Source organism: Physeter macrocephalus, chromosome 16 (genome assembly GCF_002837175.3).
Source record: "Physeter macrocephalus isolate SW-GA chromosome 16, ASM283717v5, whole genome shotgun sequence".
NCBI classification, from domain to species: domain Eukaryota; kingdom Metazoa; phylum Chordata; class Mammalia; order Artiodactyla; family Physeteridae; genus Physeter; species Physeter macrocephalus.
The window spans coordinates 18,093,305-18,117,757 of NC_041229.1; the positions used below are offsets into that span (position 1 = coordinate 18,093,305).

At 39.6% G+C, this 24,453-nt stretch overlaps 1 protein-coding gene across 8 annotated transcripts in view; it reads left to right on the forward strand.

Annotated features, from left to right (window-relative positions):
- The window catches only part of USP28 (ubiquitin specific peptidase 28), a 54,165-nt gene that overhangs the window by 15,520 nt on the left and 14,192 nt on the right, over positions 1-24,453 (forward strand). For 4 of the 8 annotated variants that reach the window (XM_028500877.2, XM_024131235.3, XM_024131230.3 and 1 more), the window contains 10 exons: positions 3,544-3,649; positions 4,564-4,723; positions 9,883-9,969; positions 10,683-10,820; positions 11,783-11,856; positions 13,653-13,732; positions 14,989-15,137; positions 16,881-17,008; positions 20,016-20,111; positions 23,133-23,312. In XM_028500877.2, coding sequence (XP_028356678.1) covers positions 3,544-3,649; positions 4,564-4,723; positions 9,883-9,969; positions 10,683-10,820; positions 11,783-11,856; positions 13,653-13,732; positions 14,989-15,137; positions 16,881-17,008; positions 20,016-20,111; positions 23,133-23,312 — 1,198 coding nt within the window. Of the gene's footprint in view, positions 1-3,543; positions 3,650-4,563; positions 4,724-9,882; positions 9,970-10,682; positions 10,821-11,782; positions 11,857-13,652; positions 13,733-14,988; positions 15,138-15,398; positions 15,481-16,880; positions 17,009-20,015; positions 20,112-23,132; positions 23,313-24,453 lie in introns of those variants that run through there. The other 4 variants (XM_028500876.2, XM_024131231.3, XM_028500881.2 and 1 more) reach the window with 2 other exon arrangements.

A 24,453-nucleotide genomic window follows, 5' to 3' on the forward strand; every position in this document is an offset into this window, starting at 1 on the left:
TGCAGATGAAGGCGGTGTGGGCCAGAATGCAGTGGTGGAAGGGTGACAAGTGCTTGCTCTACAGGATTTGCCTACAAATGATCTGAGGGTTGTGAAAGAAAGAGAGGGGTTAAAGAGGACTCCAGGTTTGTTTCCTAAGGAGCTGAAAGATGGAGTTGCACTTAACTGACATGGGAATAATTGCAGATGGAGCAGATTTGGGGTGGAAAACGAGGAGATCGGTTTTGGCAATATTAAGTTTGAGATGCCTGTTAGACATCCAGGTGGAGTATCAAAAAGGCAGTGGAGGTCCAAGTGCGCAGTTCAAGGGAGAGATCTGGGCTGGAGTTGGGTAAAACTTGGAATCATAAACCTGTAAATGGTACTTAAAGTTATGAGAAGGGATGAGCTCTCCAAGAGAGTGGGTATAGAAAACAGAAAAGGTTCAGCGACTCAGCAGGAGATCTTCCAGTGTTGAGATGTCTGGGCACGGGGCAGGGTGGGGGTGGGAGTACGTGAAGAGCATACAGGGGAGGAGGAGGAAGACCAGGAGAGTGGTACTCGGGAGGCCAAAGAGGCTTCCAGGAGGAGGGATCTCTCAGCTGCACAAGGTGGTGTTAATGGATATTTGAGCTGTTTGCAGTTTTGAGCTCTTCTGAATAATGCTGCTGTGAATATTCTTGTATATGTCTTTTGGTGCACGTAGTGGCTTTTTCAATCCACATTTTTCTTTTCTAGATGCGTCCATGTTGGTTGTACCTGTAGTTATTTCTTTTGACTGATGTGTGGTATTTCTTGGTCTGAATATACAACAGAATTGATACATTTGTTGATTGACTTTGGGGTTTTGAATTTTTTTGCTGTTGTAAACAAGGCTGCTGTGAGCTATTTTGATTTATGTTTCTTGTGCATGTATGCAAGAGTTTCTTTAGTGTATATGCCTAGCAGTGTAATTGGTGAGTATTACGATGTGCTCATCTTCAACTTAGTAGCTATTATTAGTGACATTATTTTCCAAAGTGATTTTTTAAAAAATACTTATTTATTTATTTGGTTGTGCCGTGTCTTAGTCGCGGCACGTAGGCTCTTTAGTTGCAGCCCGTGGGCTCCTTTAGTTGCGGCAGGTGGGCTCCTTAGTTGTGGCATGCGAACTCTTAGTTGCGGCATGCACGTGGGATCTATTTCCCTGGCCAGGGATTGAACCTGGGCCCCCTGCATTGGGAGTGTGGAATCTTAACCACTGAGCCACCAGGGAAGTCTCCAAAGTGATTTTTTTTACATATTTATACTCCCACTAACAGGGTTTGAGAGTAACTCCTGCTCTCAAATTTGTTAGATTGTAAAATTGTTGGCTGTCTTTTTGGTATGAAATGATAATCTTGTTTTTAATTAGAATTTTTAAAAATTAAATAATGAGATTGAACATCTTTTCCCTTTTGACCATTCATGTTTCCTCATGTGAAATTTCTTTTCGTGTCTTCTGCTGGTTTTTCTGTTTGTTTGCCTCTTTTTATTGATTCTTGATATTCTTATTGATAATGACCTTATATTCTTGATATTAACCCATTTTGCTGGACTTGGGTGTTGCAGATATCTTCTCCTTGTTGATGACTTGTGTTTTTACACTATGGTGACGAACTAACAAATAGCTTTCATTTATTAATCTTCTGCTATGGTTTGTGTTTTTTGTTTAAGAACTCCTATACCGTGAAGTTATAGGATATTCTGTTATATTTTCTTCTAAAATTGTAATGTTTTGCTTTTCACATTTAAATCTTTAATTCATCTGAAATGGATTATCTTGGTAAGGCATAAGATAGAAATATAGTTCCATCCACCCCCTCACTTCCTCCAGCTATTCAGTTGGTCCAGGACCTTTTATTGAAAAGGCTATACTTACCCACTGATTTACAGTATTAGCTCTGTGTTATATCAGATTTTCATGTTTTCCATTCTATTTCATTGAGTATCTGTTTCTAATTCTTTGGGCTATATACCTAGGAGTGGAATTGCTAGGTCATATAACAATTCTATGTTTAACTTAAAAAAAAAATTCCAGGGCTTCCCTGGTGGCGCAGTGGTTGAGAGTCCGCCTGCCGATGCAGGGGACACGGGTTCGTGCCCCGGTCTGGGAGGATCCCACATGCCGTGGAGCGGCTGGGCCTGTGAGCCATGGCCGGTGTGAGCCTGCGCGTACGGAGCCTGCGCGTCTGGAGCCCGTGCTGCGCAATGGGAGAGGCCACAACAGTAAGAGGCCCGCGTACCGCAAAAAAAAAAAAAAAAAAAAAAAAAATTCTTAAACAGGACTCTTTTTTCATAACTGCAACAATATTATCACACTTAAAATTTAATAACAATTTCTTAATCTCATCGAATACCAGTGTAGAAATTTCCCTGATTGTCTCACTAACAATATGTTTGTAATTGGTTTGTGAGAATAATGATCCACATAAAATGAAAACATTAAAGTATGTTTGAAACGTTTTTTAAGATCCCTTTTATCTATATAGTCCCCCTCTCTTTTTTTCTTGCAGTTTAATGTTTGAAGAAATAAAGTCCTTTGTTTCAGGATTTTTTCAGATTTATTTCTTATTTTGCAATCTTTATTATTTTTTAAAATTTATTTTATTTTGTTATCACACTGCCTGGAACTTTCAGAACCATGGTGAATAAAAGCCCTCAACAACAGACATCTTTGTCTTAGTCTTGGTTTTAAAGGAAATTCATGTAACATTTCACGATTAAGTGTAAAGTTTGCTGTGGGCTTTCCATGGATATTCTTTCTCAGTCTAAAAATATTCTTTTCTCTTCCTACTTGGCTTGGAGTTTTTATTCCTTAATGGCAGTTGAATGTTATAAAATACTTTTTCTGTATCTGTTGAGATGATCATTTTTTCCTTTAACTGTTAAGATAGTGGATTTTACTGGTCTGTTTTCTAACATTAACTCAGTATTTCATTCCTACAGTGAATTCAGCTTGGTCTTAATATATAGTCTTTTTTGGTATGTTAGCAGGATTCTATTTGCTTTTATTCAGGCTCTTTGCATCTGTGATCATGTGCGAGTTTGTCATTTTTCCTCTCTTACTGTTCTTGATTGGTTTGTGATATACCAAGGTGTTACGCTGACTTCATAAAATGAGTTGAGGAGTATATCCTCTGTTCTCTAGAATAGTTTGTGTGAGATTGAAAATATCCATTCTTTGAATGTTCAACTTTTAGCTGATATTTTACAATGATAAGTAAAGAGACTATTTAACCTACAGGTATGGGATATATTTCTGACTCTGAAGTAAGACTGCAAAAGGGGGTATTTGATTCATTGCATTTTAGCAGCTTGTTATTACTGTACTATTAGCTAATCATAAGGTTACAGTGTAGCTGTAAGTTATTCATTTGACTCTAGCATAGAGTAATAAAGTTGCTTTTATACACATGAGCCATTGTATTGAGAGTTAGGGAGTGTATCTAATTTTGTGAATGCTTTTACCTTTTTTCCTACAATACAAACAGAAAGGCAATGTTTCCTGCATGTAGACTAATTAAATTTCTATTTATCTTACAGAAGTAATAGACCTTACTCATGATAACAAAGATGATCTTCAGGCCGCCATTGCTTTGAGTCTGCTGGAGTCCCCCAAAATTCAAGCTGATGGAAGAGATCTTAGCAGGTTATTGATTTAATTTATAATCTTTACTCTGCACATTAGTGTGTAGGTCAAAGGCAGTATCTCTGTGAAACAGTTCTGCCAAGCTTCTTTAACTACACCTAAATGAAATTTCTTTTATGAGAAAATTTAAATTCACATTTGCTTACTTACTCTTTGGTTCACTTTTGAAGAAGCTAAATATAAGGGTCTTATTGCAGCCTGTGGTCTTTGAGTTGAGTAGAAGCCTGCAAGGTTTTGTAGTTCACATTTGCTAGGGGGGAAAAAACCATCTAGGGCAAATATCTGATAAATATGTATTCTCTTTATTAACTTTAAGCCTTTGTAAACTTTGAATGTTTTGTTGTTGGCTATTGAAAATGAAAGTTATCACTCAGCTCCCCTAGGACTAGGGGGATATATGTTTTGAATTGGTACTGATTTGGTGATTGTCTGGTACTGTTCACAGATATCCATTTCCAGTGGGGGCCAATCAGTTTCCAGACACGTTTATCCCCTCATACTGCCAAGTTGTCTCTTTCAGGGAAACATAGGGCCATGGTTTGTGTGCTAAGTAATTTCGAGGCTCTTATCTTTAGCAGAGTGTCTCTCTTGCCTCTTTCAATGGCAAGGTCTGAGATAAGGCACTGTTGTTGAAATGTAAAACTTTTAAAATGGTAGCCATAAATAGTCTTGAGTCTCAACTCAGTTCCATCAGGGCCCTTGTTAGTAATAATCTCTGCTATGGCAGGATTAACAACTCGATGTTTAAACCTTTTCACTTACGTTGCAACCTTATAGTTGTTATATAGCCAGTGGTTACCCAGTAAATAGTTTATCTGGTATTTTGAATTACCTGTGAAAGCTTACCTAGATCTTCCATGTAGTATATTGTTGTTTAACTCTTTTTTGATGTGTGATATGTTGGCACAATATAGGATGCACGAGGCAACCTCTGCAGAAACTAAACGCTCAAAGAGAAAACGCTGTGAAGTCTGGGGAGAAAATCCCAATCCCAATGACTGGAGGCGAGTTGATGGTTGGCCCGTTGGGCTGAAAAATGTTGGCAATACGTGTTGGTTTAGTGCTGTTATTCAGGTATGGTATTAAGAGACAACTGTGTCTTCTGGAAACGATTTTGTAATTTATTAAACTGAAATGTGAGAAGCATAGCTTTAAAAAAATGGAAACAGATAAATAAAACTGGAGGATTTTCCCCATGGCATTATTGTGTTTTGGTTGCTTTCTTGTGTTTTGGACCTAGATGCTCTTGTGTCTAAATTGGTCAGTACTGAAAACAGAATCTTCTGTGGTTGTAAATAGGTTGAGGAGGTGTTTTGGTGAATGCTTTATTACAGCAGAGCAAGAGTTAATAAGGAGAAATCAGTCTTTGGGAGGCTATCATAAATGACCAGGCAGGAAGGAAATGATGGTGGCCTGGAATAGAGAAGTGGCATAAGCTGTGGAAGGGAGGAGTCAAAGCATTCACGAGGTATTTAGGAGATCAGATCTATAGGATCTGATAAGCAACCGGGTAGGGATATGTGCAGGAGGGGCTGAGAAAGAGTGCAAGGTTTCTAGCTTGAGGTACCAGGTGGACGATAGTGCCATTTAACACTGGAGGAGGAATAATTTGCGTGAGTGTTACGGGGGATTTCAGTTAGTTTTATACATGCTGAGTTTGAGGGTCCACGTGGAGATACCGTGTAGGCAGTTATCTGTGTGAATCTGTTGTTCAATAAAAAGATCTGGGCTGTAGATACAGTTCTGGGAATCAGTAGCATGTAGATGGTGATAAAGCCAAGCTAGAGGATCAATTCCCCTGGGGAGCGTGTTGCCTCTTAAACTTAACGTGGCTGCAGTGCAGCACTTGATCCCGCCCTGCAAGCTTCTCTTTCACAGTACTTGACACCGACCCAGCTGCTTAGCCAAAAATGGAATCCTCCGTTTCCACACATAAAATCCATGGGTTCCTTCAGCTTACTCTGTGCCTGGACTGTTTTAGCACTGGGGAAACAACAGTGGATAAAACAAAGCCCTCACTCCCATGGAGTTTACTTGGAAAAGAGTGGGACCGACAGGAAACAAAATATATATCAGATGGCGATAAGTGCTATAAAGATGAATGAATGAGGGCAAGAGGGGCTAGAAAGGGTTCAGCTAGAGAGGGAAGGGGTGCTGTTTATATAGGGGGGTTAGGTGTGGCCTTTCTGCTAAGGTGGACATCTGAGTAGAGGCCTGACTTAGGCGAGGGAATGAGCCATGCAGTTAGTTCCATGAAGGATGTTTCATATAATTATATAGAGGACACTGCAGACAGGGAACAGCAAGTACAGAGACTCAGGTCAGGAGCTGAGAGATAGGAAGAAGGCTGGAACTGAGTGGTCGAGGCGGGGAGCAGACAGCTGTGAGTGCGGGAGGTGGTGGTGTTGGGGGAGCTTGGGGTCGTTATGAGGGTTCAGGAGTCATGTGAGGTGGGAAAGTGTTGGAAGGTTTGGAGCAGACAAGTGCTGCGATCCTACTTCCATTTTAAGAGGATCACTGGCCTCTGCATTGAGAAGAGGATGTAGGAAGGTCCTGGGGAATGAGGGACACGAGTCAGTTCTTTCCTTTTGAGAGAGAGGGAGAGATTGAGGTTGAGACCGAGACCCTTCCCTGGATTCACTTCCCTCCTGTGAGAGATGGTGAAAGGAGCGAGCCTGTGGAGGGGATGACTGAGAAAGGCTTCTGAGAAAGCATGGGAGGACAGGACAGAGAGCAGGGCGTGTGGGGAGGGCTTGGCCTCCAGCAGCAAGAGGGCAAGAGGGTAACAGGGGAGAGGACAAGGAGGAAATGATGACTGCAAATTAAAGTTGAAATAGTTCCTAGTAGTCGTTTTTTCCTCTGAAATAAGCAGCCATTTTTTGAGGCAGAGTGGAAGAGTGACAGAATCAGGTTTTAAAGGGAGTGAAAGTTTAAAATGGTTGTTGTAAACAGCGGGAAACCAGTTGGTGCCAGAATACAATGGTAGGATTTCTGAAAACGTGAAGGTCTACTTGAGGTTGTAGACCTTAAATGTATAGTGGTATCCACGTGTCCTGTTTGATCGGGACTTTTTCTCTTAGCAGTGCTCCAAAACGCTTAAGTGGAAAATTAAATTCATTTAAGTTGGAGGATTTGCTGGGTATGATGAAAGGACAAAAGAGCAGTTTGAGGGACTTCCCTGGTGGCGCAGCGCAGTGAATAAGACTCCGCGCTCCCAAAGCAGGGGGTCCGGGTTCAATCCCTGGTCTGGGGAACTAGATCCCACATGCATGCTGCAACTAGGAGTTCACATACCATAACTAAGGAGCCCGCATGCTGCAACTAAGACCTGATGCAACTAAATACATAAATAAATAAAAACTAAGAGACTGTTTAAAAAAAAAAAAGCAGTTTGAGAATTTAATGAAAGATGGGTAGAGACCGTGGAATCAAAGCTGGGGAGAGGGAGAAATGAAGACAGGAAGGGAGGACAGGAAAGAGGTCTGTTTGCTTGGGTTCCTGATGACATCAAAGCACAGGTGTTCTGTGGGTCACTGAACAAATGAGCCAGAAGACAGGTTATGGTTCAAGAGGAGGTTTTTCTGAATTTGTGATCTGAGAAGTGGCAGTGTTTCAGGTATTGACATATCCTGGGTATGTAGAGATGGAGTGGAGGGAATAGGTCATGAGACGTAAGATGCTCAGGGAGCCGGGGGGTCCCTCCACTGAACAAAAGTACCTGTGTTCCCTCAGAAAATGTGAATTGGACTCCTGCTGTGTGCCTAGCACTGTTCTAAGCCCTTGAGATATAGGAGTGAACCAAACCAAGACAGAGCCTTGCCCTTAGGGATTTAGATTCTTGTGAGGCAAGACAGACAAGGAACGATAAATAGAAAATAAATAGTTGAAATAGGAATCAATAAATAGTTGAAAAACTAACTAGTTAACTACATAGATGTTTATATAGTATGTTAAACTCTGGTCAGTGTGATAGAAAAGAGAGCAGGGTAAGGGAGATTGGAATTGCTGCAGGAGGGACGGAAGCAGGTTCCAACATAAACTACGATGTTAGGTTAGGCCTTGCAAGGGGATGAGATTGGAGCAAATGCCCGGGACACAGCAGGCGAGGGAGTGAGCCAGGCAACTGTCGGGGGAGAACATTCCATGTAGAAGGGAAAGCACCAAACAATGGCCACAAAGTGGGAGTGAGCTTGGTGTGTTCACAGGACATCAGAGTCCCGAGTGGCTGGACTGCTAGGAGCGGAGGCAAGGATCACTGGAGGTGGGGTTGGAGAGGTAACTTGTCTTTTGCTCTGAGTGAGATGGGCAGTCATGAGGGTTCTGAGCAGAGGAGTAATGGACTCTGGCTCGAGTTTTAAAAGGCTCCCTCTGGCCACTGTGAGGAGAGCAGAATGGAGGGGGCGCGGATACAAGTGGAGAGACCTATGAAGGGGGCCGCTGCAGTCATCACTGAGAGGCCGTGCTGCCCTGGACCAGGCTGGTAGCCATGGAAATAGAGGAGAGGTTGGAATCTTGATTTATTCCCAAGGCAGAGCTGACAGGATGTCTTGTGGATTGGGTACTGACCAAAGTCACCTAGTAAGGATGGCAGACTTGGGATGGCAGAGCTCTCACCATATGACAGTCTTCAATGAATCAGGTGCTTTATTTTGGTTACATTAGAAAGATAGTTAGAAGGACCTGTGTGGAGAGTGGGCTGGTACAGAGGAGGTTCTAGAGGCAGGGAGACGATGTGCCGTGATCCAGGTGAGCAGTGATGGGAGTTTGATGAGAGCAGGTGATAGGGACTGATAGAGAGGAGGTGGTTATGAATAAAATAGCACCCCAGAGGCAGCGTGCAAGGGACTTCTTACTGGATGTAAATGGTTGATAAAGGGAAAGGAGTCAGCGATTTTTCTGAAGTTCTAAACTTTGATGCCTGGAGGAGGAGGATGTAATTAGTGATACAGAGACTACAGGAGAAGAAGCAGATGTTAGAGGATCAAGTTGATATTGGTTTGGGAAATGAGTAGTATTAGCTCACACGGTTGTAGTTTTTAAGAATAATAGCATCTTTGGGAAAAGCCAGATTTTGGTGAAGGTGAGGAGGTGGAGTGAAGGGACTTGAGAACGTAAAGCCATTTTTCTCAAGGTAGAACAGAAGTCCTGGAGCATGTTATGGGATAGTCAGCCGAGTAGGGATGAAACCAGGAGGAATGGAGATGCGCTAGGTAGACATGGGAGGTGGGAAGAGAAGAGACTGGGCTGCTTGTAGAGCTGAGCATCCCAGCCCTGGCTCCAGATAGAACTTTGGTATCACATCCTAACCTGACTTAAGTTCCCAGTCCAGGTGTACACTCCTCCTATTGGCTGAATCCCAGTAGAGCTTGTAGTGGAGTGGGGGAAGTCGGAGGCTTATAGTCCACCCAGGATGCTGCTTCAAGAGTCCCAGTCTGTGGGCTGGAGAGGTTTTTCATCGGAGGATTATGTTGAGATGAGGAGTTATATTCATACAAGAGATTTTTTAAAACATTAACTTTCCAAAGATATTCATAGTTGGAAAAATGTATGATTTACAAACGGTAAAAAGGAATTCCTTTCCCTAATTCTGCCAGCCAGCGCTATCTGTTAAAATTTCTTAAAATACAGTATTTAAGACAAAGAGTGGCAAATAGTAAACACCACTGTACTCACAACCAGCTTTAGAAAAAAGTTTCAAATCCCTGTACTATCAAGTCCCCATTGTATACCCATGGCCCGTCATACCACCCCCTTCACACAGATACAACCACAGGTGTATGTAACCCTAAACAGTGTATCATGTTGTTTTATATGATTAAAATTCTTATGAACAATGTAATACTCTTATCTTTCTACACCTTTTTCTCACACAGAACGTTTCTGAGATACATCTATGTTGATACATGTAGCTCTTGATCATTCATTTTTACTGTGTAGTTGCCCTTTTATGAAAACATTGTTTCTACAGTATTATTTTAATGATATATAATAATCTGCTATACAGATTTACTGTAGTTTATTTAATCTTTTCCTGCTAGCCATTAGGTTTTTTCTAGTTTTTTCCTAAAAAGGATTAACATTCTTTCGGCCAAATTTTTATGCATAGCCATTATTATTTCCTTAGACATAGTAGAATTACTAGGTTGACAGTTATACATACTTTTAAGGTAAAAAATAGTTTTTTGCTGCAGTTATTTTGAAAGAAAGGCTATTAATCCATTTCTTTATTTCAGTCTCTGTTTCAATTGCCTGAATTCCGAAGACTTGTCCTCAGCTATAGCCTACCGCAGAACGTACTTGAAAATTGTCCAAGTCACACGGTAAATTGGTGTCAAGGAATCTTCACTGTTGTTTAGTCCCATTCTTCCCAAAGGCCTTTTAATTTTGGTTGAAGCTGGTCACTGTGATGCTCTTTGGCTTGTGCAACATTTGTTTTCATTTCCAAATGGCTCTTTTTCTTTCTTTGTGACAAGAAATAATGTAAAGTTAAGCAGGAATAAAATTAGGAAAACAGTTCTAAGAAAGTGGCAGGTCACCCTGATGGCCTCAGCTTTTCTGCCTCTGGGTGGGAGATTTAGAAATCCCTGTCTGTTTGCGCCTTCTTCAGGCTCCTTTAGTCGCCTGCGCTGAGGGATGCAGAGTGGATGACCTGATGCCGGGAGGCCTGGGCCTTCTGAGAAGAGTCTTTAGTCCATTCTTGCCAAAGGATATAGCCTCCTGCTGAGATCTAACCCTTCCCAGCATTTCCCTTGGTGATGCCTTTCCTAAAAGGAGGGGTGGCAGCAGTTTTAGAAAATAAACACTTTTGCTTTCTGACATTATTCTCTCTCTGGCTTCTACGTAGATATTCTCAAGTTTAGGGCAGTCCCCTACACAGACTTTATCAGAGTACCTATAACAGTTTGAGACCTGATTCCAATCTAGAACTTTGTAAATATAAATTAGGGCGAGATTGTTGACCACTTTTTTCTTTATGTGTTCAAATTTTCCAAATATGAGGTTATAAGAGTACACATCGCTATCTTTCCTGCAGGAAAAGAGAAATATCGTGTTTATGCAGGAGCTTCAGTATTTGTTTGCTCTGATGATGGGATCAAATCGCAAGTTTGTAGACCCTTCAGCAGCCCTGGACCTCTTAAAGGGAGCATTCCGATCGCCTGAGGAGCAGCAGGTAGCCATAGTCCTTGTTCTTTCCCTCGACTCTGGAGTTTGCAATGATGCCTTGTTACTACTCCTGTGATGTTGCCTTGTTCCAGCTGTGTAATAAGCTATGAACGTGACTATGCAGGACTCGGGGTGCCTGCTTTTGCACTTTGTAATGCCTAAGAAACAAGTAAAAAAAAAAACGCGTGTGCATGTACGTGTTGTGTGGGGGAGGCTGGCTGTTTTAAAGGAAAGAAGAAAAATTAGTATATGAAAGGATAGAATTTTCCAGGGGCTGTTGAAGTAGAAAGGAGGAGATTGGAAAATATCTCAGTAAATCATGGCAGAGGGTAAATCATGGCAGAGGGTCACCGAGAAAAGGAAAGTTTGTCCTTTGTCTGCACCTTTGTCTTGGGATGGCCCAAATAGAAATCCTATTTTTAAAACGATCTAAACCTGAGTTCAGTAGCTTTTCTGAGCGGTCTTTCTCTTCTAGACTCTAGTACATTCCTTTCCCTACCTCCTATTCAGATCAAAGCTATCACTATTAGAGCAGCTTCTTCTTCATACACTTACTTTTTTTTCTCTATTTGTCTAAAGGTCCCGCAGTTCTACAAAATTCTCAAAACATTTCATAAAGGTTTCCTTTCTCCATTCAGATCTCATATTGTTCTAGAGGACTTCAGCCTGTTCTTTGGACCTTTTTTTAAAGGCCTAACTGGAAGATTTTGTTTGTTAGTTTGTTACAAATAGATGTGGCTGGAAGGGGTAGTGTTCCCATTTCCTCCTAGTCAGAAATCGCCCAGTGGGTCTTGTGTGTTGTCTGCAGCAGCTGGGTTCCAGTGTTCCTTGTATCTTCACGATATTTGGACCTGAAAAAGAAATCCTTTGTAGTAATAGAATCTTAATCATTGGTGGGATAAGGGCATATTTTCATTTCCCTAAGTATACTGCTGGGTCTAACTCATGCGATTTGTGCGTCTGTTACAGCAAGATGTGAGTGAATTCACACACAAGCTCCTGGATTGGCTAGAGGACGCATTCCAGCTAGCTGTTACTGTTAAGTGAGTGTTGAGGAATTGTTTGTACATCCTTCCTACTCACAGTGGGCCAGTGAGAATTATGATTTGGGGGGAAATTATTCTTCTCAAGTAGAAATTGCTGATTTTTACCAAACCCTGTGGGGTAACCACTCATATTTGTCATTGTTTATCCCCCTTGCCTTTGGTTTTCCCCCTGTAGATGATCATATTAACCTGTAACTTTTTTTCTAAAAGGGTCATAACTATTAACTTTTTAAAAGTCATCACCTGTGCTGTAAAAGTATTGAAAGATACAAATCAATCCTTGATGTGAGAATGGAGGTATAATATGAATACATTGAATTTAATTATTTCAGTCACTGATAGAAGTAAAATTCAAAGCAAAGAATATAAATAGCCCTCGCTGAATACAGATGCAGAGATACTTGCTTCCTAAGTTTTTTTTTTAGGGCTTCCCTGGTGGCGCAGTGGTTGAGAGTCTGTCTGCCGATGCAGGGGACACGGGTTCGTGCCCCAGTCCGGGAAGATCCCACATGCCGCGGAGCGGCTGGGCCCGTGAGCCATGGCCGCTGAGCCTGCGCGTCCGGAGCCTGTGCCCCGCAACGGGAGAGGCCACAACAGTGAGAGGCCCGCGTACCGCAAAAAAAAAAAAAAAAAAAAAAAAAAAAAAAAGAGAGAGAGAGATCCTAAGTTTTTTTTTTAAAACTCATAAAACAGCTTTCCAAATAGCATCTTACGTAGTTAATTTAAGATAGGCTTATAGAAATAAGCTGTTTTCATTCCATCTCAATTGTGTCACCAGGAAAACATTTTCATATTCATTTGGAAAACTGCACGAGGGTTCATTCTTAATTTTATATGACTTCTATACCTTATATATGTCTGTCACTGGATATAGATGTATGTATTGAATATACACACACACGTATTTGCATGTATGACTCCCCTATTAGACTTTCAGTTCTGTAAGGCCAGGGATCATGCCGGTATTGCCTTTGTGTCTCCAGAATTTGGTACAGTGCTGGTCATATACTTGTTTAATGAGGGGTTTTTTTGTTTTTTTAATTTTAGTTTTCTTTAACACCTTTATTGGAGTATAATTGCTTTACAATGGTGTGTTAGTTTCTGCTTTATAACAAAGTGAATCAGCTATACATATACATATATCCCCATATCTCCTCCCTCTTGCATCTCCCTCCCACCTTCCCTATCCCACCCTTCGAGGTGGTCACAAAGCACCGAGCTGATCTCCCTGGCTTATGCGGCTGCTTCCCACTAGCTGTCTATTTTGGTAGTATATATAGGTCCATGCCACTCTCTCACTTCGTCCCAGCTTACCCTTCCCCCTCCCCGCGTCCTCAAGTCCATTCTCTACATCTGCATCTTTATTCCTGTCCTGCCCCTAGGTTCTTCATAATCATTTTATTTTTTTCTTTAGATTCCATATATAATGTGTTAGCATACGGTATTTGTTTTTCTCCTTCTGACTTACTTCACTCTGTATGACAGACTCTAGGTCCCTCCACCTCACTACAAATAACTCAATTTCATTTATTTTTATGGCTGAGTAATATTCCATTGTATATATGTGTCACATCTTCTTTATCCATTCATCTGTCGATGGACAGTTTGGTTGCTTCCATGTCCTGGCTATTCAATGAGTTTTTGAACTGAACTAATCCGTTACTTATTTTAGAGCAAACTTAGATCTTTGAGGGTTGATGAAAATGTATTATTTTTGCTTTTGAATGGTGGTTTGGCTTCATGTATTGCTTATCTGATCCAAATGATACAGAATTGTTTCCTTGTTTTAAAAGCAGCAATCCCAGGAACAAATCTGAAAATCCAATGGTGCAGCTATTCTACGGTACTTTCCTCACTGAAGGGATTCATGAAGGTAAATTCTCTGCTCTAAATGTTAATTCTAGACTTGTGACCACATCTGTATTACTGTGAAATGGCTTGAGAGTCAGACAAATGCAGATCTGAATACAGGTTCTGCCTCTTAGTATGTGTGTGATAGTGGACAAATTATATGAGATCCTGGATCCTCAGTCTCTTCATCTGTAAAATGGGCACAGTGTTCGTCTCAGAGTTGCTATATTGAATTGTGTAATATTTGCACAGCCTAAATCTGGTATTAATGTCAGACACACACTGATGTTAATCAGTTTTCTCTGTTGTTTTATCTAATCTCAAGGTTTCATTGAGTCAGGCTGCCAAAAGTGTGTCTACTCTAGGGGCTTATCTAAGCTGCATGTTGGACACATGGCCAGTCATTCTCCATGTAACACCTATCTTCTTTTACCCCTCTGATAGCCTTTGTAAAACAGTCTAATCTAGGGACTTCCCTGGTGGTCCAGGGGTTAAGACTCTGTGCTTGCACTGCAGGGGGCATCGGTTCAGTCCCTGGTCAGGGAACTAAGATTCCACATGCCATGCCGTGTGGCCAAAAAAAAAATCTAATCCACTGTCACTCCCAAAAAACAGCATTTCTTGATACCATATAACTAGTCAAGTGTTCAAACGCCCAATTTGTTTTACAATTTCATGTGTATATAAATATATAATTTTACATATGTAAAAATAAATAACTTCCCCATATGTATACTTTTTTACAGTTTTAATCAGGATACAAATGTGGTTCATTTATGATTGGTCTTTTAAGTTCTTTTCAAAATATGCAGACTGTCCCTTCCCTCCATTCTTTCTTCCTTGAAATACATTTTTTAAGAAATTAGGTTGTTTGTTCTCTTATATTCTCTGCAGTCTAAAATTTTGCTGCTTGCGTATCTGTGGTATAGTTTAACATGTTCCTCTTTGCTCCTCTTTTTGTAACTTGATAGTTGGATCTAGAGTTTGACCAGATTCAGGTAAGGCTTTTTAATTAGTCAAGACTAATTCACAGGTGGTGGGACAGTCTTTGATCAGTAGGCATAGTTGGTTGTCTTTCTTTTTGTGATGTTAGCAGTTGTTAATGATCTATGCCTGGATCCGCTGGTTCATTAGAGGTAGCCATCCCGGCTAAGTATACTTCTAACCAGTTCTCAGCAAGTTGCTGAATTAGGAAGATACTGTCTCTGTGGTGCCAGGAAAAAAGCTTTCGATAGCAGTAGTGATGTCTTTAAAAAAGCAATCTGTTTCTTTGCCTAGGGAAGCCCTTTTGTAACAATGAGACCTTCGGCCAGTATCCCCTTCAGGTAAATGGTTATCGCAACTTAGACGAATGTTTGGAAGGGGCCATGGTGGAGGGTGACATTGAGCTGCTTCCTTCCGATCATTCAGTGAAATATGGACAAGAGGTGAGTTGGATATTTTTATTTGCTTTGCCAAGACAAAGCCAGTTAAATAGGACTGAGCTCTTGGGCAAACTGTTTTCACATCACATATTAAATGACTTTACACTAACAGGAATTGAACTAGTCTGAAGTCTCTCATGAGTTGATAAGAGTTAGTGAGTCTTAGTGTTTGATGAATAAATTCTTGTATGAATTTGAGTTAATCGTATAAAGGTTGTATGCTGCTTCTGACGTTTTAAGTATGATCAAGTTTCTCTCTTTCTGTTGAAGCCTACCTGTACCTGAGTAGGGAGAACCACTGCCTCCATATTTTCGGAGGGTAAAAGTACAGTGATTAACTCCTATGGTATGCCATTTAGAATATTTTCCCTATTATAGTGTTTACTTTTCTCAGTTGTAAATTCTGCCTTTGCTTTAAAATTTTTTAAATGTAAGATTCATTTATTTATTTTTGTGGGTTGGAAAGAAAGGGGGAAGTACAGGGCAAGCAAGGGTAATTAATATCTCAAAGTTCCCATTAAGAATTAGTTACATTGCAGCATAATTGCCAACACCACACAGCTTGGATTATTCTCCTTTCATCATACATTTTGAACAGAATTGTGCCTTATATGAGTCCAACCAGTAATTACTTAAAAGAGAGAGAAAATCTTTCTTGAATTAAATAGGGAGCCTGACATGAGCCTTGTCAAAAGTGTGTTAGCTGTAGAGCATTGTTGGACCTGGGAGAGAGCTACTGCCTCCCTAGCTTTCCAAGGAAAGTATTAATTCCTGATTGGGAGGCATATCATCTGTGCCATCTGTGCAGAGCTGATGCTTGCTCTTAAAAAAGGCAAGGAGTGTTCATTAGCGACTTAGACCTCTGGAGACCTCTATTCAAGAATGGGACCTCTCTATTAAAAAAAGAAAATTGTGCCTATTTAGGTATAGCTCTGAGGTGGTCAGGCAGGCTGTCTGGATTCACCTCATGCTGACAAGGGTATGTGGAGGGAATATAGCTATTTGCACCTTTGGTAAAGGGAACATTTTAAAGCTGTTCATACTGACCTCTGGCATACAGGTGAATTGAACAGAAATGCCTTTCCTGGTTTAGCTTTTTCCTCATCTACTATCAGTGACAGTTGAGATCTTCTTTATAATTCAGTGCTTTCTGTTCTTGAAACTCAAGGCAACATTATAGGTTGATTTGACTAAGTCCTTTGTGAGATCTGTAAATTCTTAGAATTCAGAGATTTTCTCAGAAACTTCAGAACTCATAATCATGAAGCTATTTCAAGGTTCCTTTTTAGAAATAAAGGGGATTCAAATTATGGTTAATAGACTGTAAATAAATAGTATATAGTATATGTACACATATTAATCTTTCTGGACAATTTCTAATTCTTTGGTTAGGCTAGCCATTTTCTCCAGGTTTTAAACCTCTTGAATACTGATGATGCAGTGAATGATGTGTAGGTTCTAGGTGAAGTTCACATATTTAAGGGCTGTCATTTCTGAGGATGATAGTTGAGTTAAAATGTTGTTCACTGGCTTGTAAATTTGGAGTCTTGAGAAGTGTTTAACCATATTCTCTAAGAAGGCATGATTCTAAGTGGTCATTTTACTGTTTGGAATAAAAAAAAAAAAAGAACTCTAGTATGAGTTTGATTACCAAAGGAAGAAAGTCTGATGAGGGATAGTTTAAATCTGGCTATTGCTATTTCCTAAAATTAACTTTTCTCTCCCGCATTTCTACTCCTGACATAGCGTTGGTTTACAAAACTACCTCCAGTGTTGACTTTTGAACTCTCAAGATTTGAGTTCAATCAGTCCCTTGGTCAGCCAGAGAAAATTCACAATAAGCTGGAATTTCCTCAGATCATTTATATGGACAGGTGAGTTCTGTGGTTGATTGTCTTCTTAATGTGTTGTAGCAGTAGAAGTGAGCATATACTAAGTGTATTGTACATAGGACTCACCTGGAGCTCTTGATAAAATACGTATTTGGATTCAGTGGTTCTAGGTTGCGACCTAAGAGTTTGCATTTCTAAGAAGCTCTCAGGGCAATGCTGTTTGATGCTTCTGATCTCTGGACCACAATTTGAGTAGCTAGGCTTTAGGTGAAAGCCCTGCTGTCTGGTGAACAGTGTATGGAGTAGCTGCTGTGTATTTCTTTCTCATTTAATACTATTTGTATTCCTGAAAAAAAAAAATCCTAGACAGACTTACATTATAGAATTTTAATCTTCTTAAAGTCTGTTTTATTGACATATAGTTTACATACAAAGAAATGTTACCTTTCTTAGGTGTATAGCTGATGAATTTCAATGAATGTATACAGCCAAGTAATACCACCATCACCCGGAAGGTGATATAGATATAGAACATTTCCATCACCCGGAAGGTTCCCTCGTGCCCCTTTGCAGTCAGTCCCTTCCCTCCACCTTCAGGCAACCACTTGTTTTCTGGCCCTGTACTTTTGTCATTTTTAGAAATGTCATAATTAGGGACATTAATATTCAGTATGAGCCCTCTTGTGGCCGTCATCTTTCACTTAGAATAATGTATTTGGAATTCATCCATGTTGTTGCATATATCAGTGATTTCTTTCTTAATATTATTGAGTAGTATTACATTGTATGGAGGTACCACAGTACTTTCTCCATCAATTCTTTGATGGACATTTCGGATGTATCCAATTTTAGGCTATTATGAATAAAGCTGCTGTGAACTTTCACATAAAAGTCTTGGTGTGGTTTTTAGTGCTTCTGGGTAAAATACCTGGGAGTGAGATTGCTGTTGTATGAAAACTATATTTTTAACTTTATAAGAAATTTCCAAACTGTTTTCTAAAGTGGCTATACAGTTTTGCGTTCCTGTCAGCAGTGTATGAGAGCTACATTTGTTCCAAATCCTCATCAATACTTGGAATTATCGGTCTTTTAAATTTTAGCCGTTCTCTTGGGTTTGTAGGAGTATTTTATTTTTCTTTTGATTTATATAGTTCCCTGATAACTAACAATGTTGACCATATTTTCATGTGCTTAATTAATGGTCATTTGTATATTTTCTTAGGTGAAGTGTCTGTTCATATCTTTTGTCCACTTTTTAATTTGGTTGGTTGTGTTCATACTGAATTTTAAGAGTTCTTTATATATTTTAGATACAAATCCAAATATTTTCTAACTCTACTTGTCTCTTCATTTCTTTACTGGTATTTTTAGAAGAGTAGGGGTTTTTGGTTCTGATGAAGTCTAATGTATCAAGTGCCCTTTTATAGTTTGTGTTTTTTGTGTTCTAATTAAGAAATCTGCCAACCCAAGGTCACAAAGGTTTTCTTCGGTATTTTTCTAGAAATTTTGTAATCTTAACTCTTATGTTTATGTCTATGACCCATTTAGAGTTTATCTTCATATATGGTATGAGGTAAGGGGATTTTTTTTGCAGGGTGGGTAAGGTGGCATGCGGATGTCCAATTATTCCAGCATCATTTGCTGAAAATACTCTTTTCCCCCATTGAATTACCTTGGTACTTTTTTCAAAAATTAGTTGAACTTGTATTTGTGGACCTTTTTCTGGAGGTTGTATTCTGTCTATTGTATAATGTTATGCCAGTGCTACATTGTCTTGACTACTGTGATTTTTTTTTAACATCTTTATTGAAGTATAATTGCTTTACAATGGTGTGTTAGTTTCTGCTTTACAACAAAGTGAATCAGTTATACATATACATATGTTCCCATATCTCTTCCTCTTGTGTTTCCCTCCCTCCCGCCCTCCCTATCCCACCCCTCTAGGTGGTCACAAACCACCTGACTACTGTGATTTTATTGTAAATCTTGACATCAGATAGTGTAAACCTCCCACTTTGCTATTCTTTTTAAAAAATTGTTTGGGCTATTATCCATTTCTGTCTAAATATTAGAAGCAGCTTGTCAAAACCCCTAATAACTATTAGGATTTTGATTGGGACTGTGTTGAACCTATAGATCAATTTGGGGAAATTGACATCTTAACAATTTTTAGTCCTTCAATCTATGAATATGGTATAGCTCCATTTACTTGAGTCATTGCTAATTTCTCTCAACAGTGATTTATAATTTTTTGTTTACAGTTCTTGAACATATCTGATTGTTTATCCCTAAATAATTATTGCTTTTGATGTTATTATAAGGCTTTTTAAAAAACTTTGCTTTTCGTTTGTTCTTTACAAGTATACAGAAATGCAATAGATTTTTTTCCTCTTTCTTTTTAAATTGACTTTGCATCTTTCTTTTTTTTTTTTTTTTTTTTTTTTTTGCGGTACAGGGGCCTCTCACTGCCGCGGCCTCTCCCGTTGCGGAGCGCAGGCTCCGGACGCGCAGGCTCAGCGGCCATGGTCCACGGGCCCAGCCGCTCCGCGGCATGTGGGATCCTCCCGGACCAGGGCACGAACCCGCGTCCCCTGCATCGGCAGGCAGACTCTCAACCACTGCGCCACCAGGGAAGCCCGACTTTGCATCTTTTGACCTTACTAATAAATTGACTTATTAGTTCTGATGCATTTTTGTAGATTCCTTGAGATTTCCTATGTAGATGATCATGTTATCTGCAACTAAAGGGAGCTTTACTTCTTCCTTTTCTATCTGTATGACTTTTACTTCTTTTTTTTTACCTTACTGCACTGGCTATGCCTCCAGTAAAACACTGAATAGAAAAGGCAAGAGTGGGCATTCTTGGATTGTTCCTGATACTAGGGGAAAGCTTTCAGTCTTTCACCATTAAATATGATGTTAGCTCCATGTTTTCATAGATGTCCTTTGTCTGATTAAGGCAGTTTCCTTGTATCCCAAGTTTGCTGAAACTTTGTGTCATTAATGTTTTTAAATATAAATTGTGTTTTTGGGATTATTATTTGCTTAGGTACATGTACAGGAGCAAAGAGCTTGTTCGAAGTAAAAGAGAGTGTATACGAAAGTTGAAAGAGGAAATAAAAGTTCTGCAGCAAAAACTGGAAAGGTAAGTCATAGACACCTTTGTACTTAGAAATGTGAAAGATAGAGTAGGATATTAAAATCGGATAATTTGCTTTTATCTAAAAATTCAGAGTTTTAAGTATTAACTAGTGTTATTTTATAAAATCTATAAGAAAAATGTGTTTCTAAGTGTGAAACTGTCTTTCAGATGTGCAATAGTAGTCACAGGGAACCTTAGTGACCCAAGTCACACAATTGGCAGTGTACTGAAGAGCACCCAAGTTCTGATTTCTCAGCTCTTTGCTTTTTCTGCTCTCCTTGCCATCTTTTTCACAAACACAGGAGAGGTAACTGCTACAAAGCTCTAAGCCCTTTGTCTTGGGAAAGCAGTTTTGAGGTGCCTGGGGAAGGTAAATCAATGGTGTTCTCCCTAGAGTGGTGCTGACTGAAACTGAAGGCTTGTATTTGTGACACATACCAAGTCCTTTCTCCTGTGGAGGGATCTTTCCCTTTTTGTTCATCTGTTCTGCAAGGACTGTTTCTGTGGAATCACCACGTGACTTCCTAAGGAGGAGTCAGTGTCGTTTCTCTCTAGTAGAAGAGAGCCCATTGATTTAATGTGCAGGAAGGAAATCATAAGTACACTGTCAGTGGCTTTTCCTGCTTTGTCTACTTAGCATTTTTGCTGCTACCACCCCACCTCTACCCACTTCATTGCTAGCTCAGTAATTTCCCTGACGGGCAGAACCTTCCATACCAGCCCGAGAAAGACCCTGTACCTATAGGTGCCCCTCCCCAGCTCCCTCTCTCTCACTGAGGAAGAACTTATCCAAGAGGTATTATGATCCATCATCTAGTTTTCTAAATATAGTCTTAAGCTGGGGATTGATTCCTCACATACTCCTGGAAGTGACTTATGGGACTTTATACCTGTGGCAATACTTTACTTTTAAAGTTTTAGTGATACTTTGTAAGATTGGAAAGTTCTGTGTTTATACAACCAGATTAATGTGATGCATTATAGCTCAAAAATACTCAATTTGCCAGTAACCAGCAAGGCATTCTGGCTTATTTAGATTTTAAAATAGTGTACAGGAGCATTTTCTATAGTATGATACTACTTTCTTTTTAAAATAAAGTGACTTTTAAAATTTCAGATAATTTTACTTGGGTAATTTTTTTAAAAATTGCTTGTCTGTGTGTGACATAATCCTGGGAGTCTATACAAGACAATGTTAGTGGATACCATTAGGTGGTAGAAGTGAGATGGGGGTGGATGGCTTTTCTGGTTTGTTTCACACTTTTTTGTATTTGTTTTCTTACCAGGTGCATGCATTACTTTTATTATTTAAAAAAAATAAAAATGTTCACCATTTCTTCTATAAGGTACTCTAATATTAAAAATAAGATTTCTTGTGTACAGTGTAGACATCTTTTTTGAAACTACTTTTGCTCTGATTCTACTACATTAATACAAGTGCTGCATTGTATGAAGTAGTTGGTCTAAAGGAATTCAGTAGAAGAACAGAAAAATGATTGTCGTAAAATTGAAGATAAGTTTCTTAGAGAAAATTTTTTCCTGAAATTTTGTATAAGTATCACGTTAAAATACAGCAAACCTGAGAAGAGTTACAAATGTAAAAGAATGACTTAAAATCTTATGACAGATTATCAATGCTGCAGTGCCAGTAAGAAGATGTTTCCATTGGTCCAAGCCAGTGCTGTATTAATAACTTCTTTCAACAAACACTGAAAGCTTAAGAAGACATGTTAACCATGTCTGTGGGATAGACAAGAGGTTTAGTTCATGTACTGTAGGAGTTCAGAGAGGGGAGATGTTCCTTTGGCATTTGGGGGCATGGCATATGGAAGGGAGACTTCATGGAGACAGTAGATCTTGAAAGACCAGTTGAGTTTAGGTAAGCTGATAGCTGAAATTAAGCCAAGGAAATAGGAATGTAAGGAATGGAACAGTTCTTCAAAGTTCTTCTAGTTTTACATATTTAATATCCTTTTCAGTGAAAGCTGTAACTCTCTGTGGCAGGCAGATCCACAGGAGAAATCATTCTATTTCTCCTTTCAATTAGAGTAGCTGAAGTGTCTTTGCTGCATACCCTCTAACGTGGTTGATTTTGAGTTGCATTATATATTTTTTTATTTCATAATGTCCTTTTTGATATAGAAACAGTTTTCCTTCTTCCTAGTTTTATGCCTGTTTCTTTTTTCACTTTCTTTAGAGAAGAGAAATGTGAAGTGACTCTATCCTTTTATAAATGGAATCCCAGGATTATAGTTTACCTATACCAATGAGTCAGCTTAATTATGTACCATTTAGACTGTCGTCTGCAGTGAACTGTAGAATTCACTAAAGTAAATCTCTTTACTGAGTGTAGCATGTGCTAGTAATGGCAGAACATTGGGTATTATTAAAATAATTAATTAGTTGTTTTGGTTACATATTGAAGACATTTATTATTTACTAATCCCAAAGAAATCTTCAATAATTTATTCCTGGCCTGTGCTGTTGAATGAGTATGTGAATAATAGGGTACGTAGGACTCGGCAGAAGAAAGATTTGCGTTTTCTTATCTCTGACCTTTGTCAATACCTGCTTCCCATTTCCAGATTTCTCTCTCTCATTTTTCCTAATTGCAGAGTACTTGATCTAAACGGCAGCAGAGAAGAAACCCTTGGGTACTAGTTCACCAGCATTATTTTCAGATTTGAGTAATGATAATATATCTCTTTTGCTTTAAGAAACAGAGTTTACTTTTATGACAAGAGCCTAAATGTGCTATGAATCAAGAGGAAGCATCACTGGTGTGACTTTGACTAGGACCCCATTTTAAATGCTTTTTGCCAGGTGTAAAAATTTAGGTTATTGTCAGTTTTCACTTTTGTAGTTAGAGAACTTTTTGCTCTATAGATTAACGTATTAAATATTGTATGGCATTTAGGAATAAGCCTTTCCATTGACTGTCCAGAAAATAACAGATCTTTTGTCAGCGAGCCTGAAAATACAAGGTAGCCTTGGCAGTAGAGTACCATTTTCTCTGCCTCCTAGGTATGTGAAGTACGGCTCGGGCCCGGCTCGGTTCCCACTCCCGGACATGTTGAAATATGTTATTGAGTTTGCTAGTACAAAACCTGCCTCAGAAAACTCTGCATCGCAAAGTGATGCACGCATGATGTTACCACTTTCTTCTGCGCACTGCCCGGCTTCTGACCTGATATCCAAGGAAAGGTAATGCGAACAAGTTTTAAAAATAGTATATAATGGGCTTTTTGGTTTAATTTGAACTGTGCACCATCTTTCCAGCAGATTAACACTCACCCCATAAGAGCTCAAAGGCCGTGAGCTCTTTGTCTTAAAGGGAAGGATTTTGCCACTGTCACTTGGGTGAATTTTTCATAATTCCCACTGGTGCCTTCGTCTTGCCCACAGGATAGTTGGGATTATTTCAGAGGCCTTTTGAGCTGTTTGGAATAGTGTTCATTCTCCAGCAGGCCCACCTTGCTTTGAGCTTGCTATAAGCGAGGTGCCACAAAAGGCCTTCCTCAGAGGAAACCTCAGCCCCTGATCTTCTAAAACATCTCATTTTCTCCTTTGCTGAAGAAGTGTGCATGACTAAGTAAACATCAAGGGAAGGGAAACTTACTCACAAATAGAAAATTAAGATATGGAAAAGAACTGGCTAGAAATTGAAGAGGACAGCCTAGAGGGGTTTATCCAGTAAAGAGTCAGGGAGGCCGCGTCACATGAGCCCTTGGTTCTCTTGCAGCTCAGCCGTGTACAGCACCCTCTGTGGCCTGGAGGAGCCACTGGGGCCAGCGCGGATCAAATTTGATGTGTGTGTCCTGGCTAACAAAAACACTAGAACCTATAGAAAAGGTTAGACTCTGATGTTAAAAAAACAAAACAAAACAATCATTCTTCCAGCTCCCCCCGCCGCGCACATACACGTATTAATATTCATTCATTGATGTGTGTGCAGAAGTGCATATCTGGATAGAACATACCAAATGGTAGGAGTGATTATCTCTAGGGGATGGCGTGAGGCAAGGGGTGGGGGGTTCTTTTACTTTTATACTCTACCTATGCGTATTTCTTTGGACGTCTGTAGAATGTTTTTATGTCCTTTGTAAAATATAAATGGTTTTAATTTTTTAAAAGTGGTTTAATCTGTTTAATAACATAAAATAGTACTGCCTATATTAGATTTTAAAGTGCTCTCTGTGTGTGTGTAATCTTTTCTGAGATAGAGATGTCTGCTCTTTTGCTTATATTGGGCTTATTTTTCCATATGTAGGGGTCCTTAGGGAAAAGAGGTTTTCTCCATTACTCTGTGTATGGGAGAAAGGCAGGTGGGAAAGGGAGAGAGGGT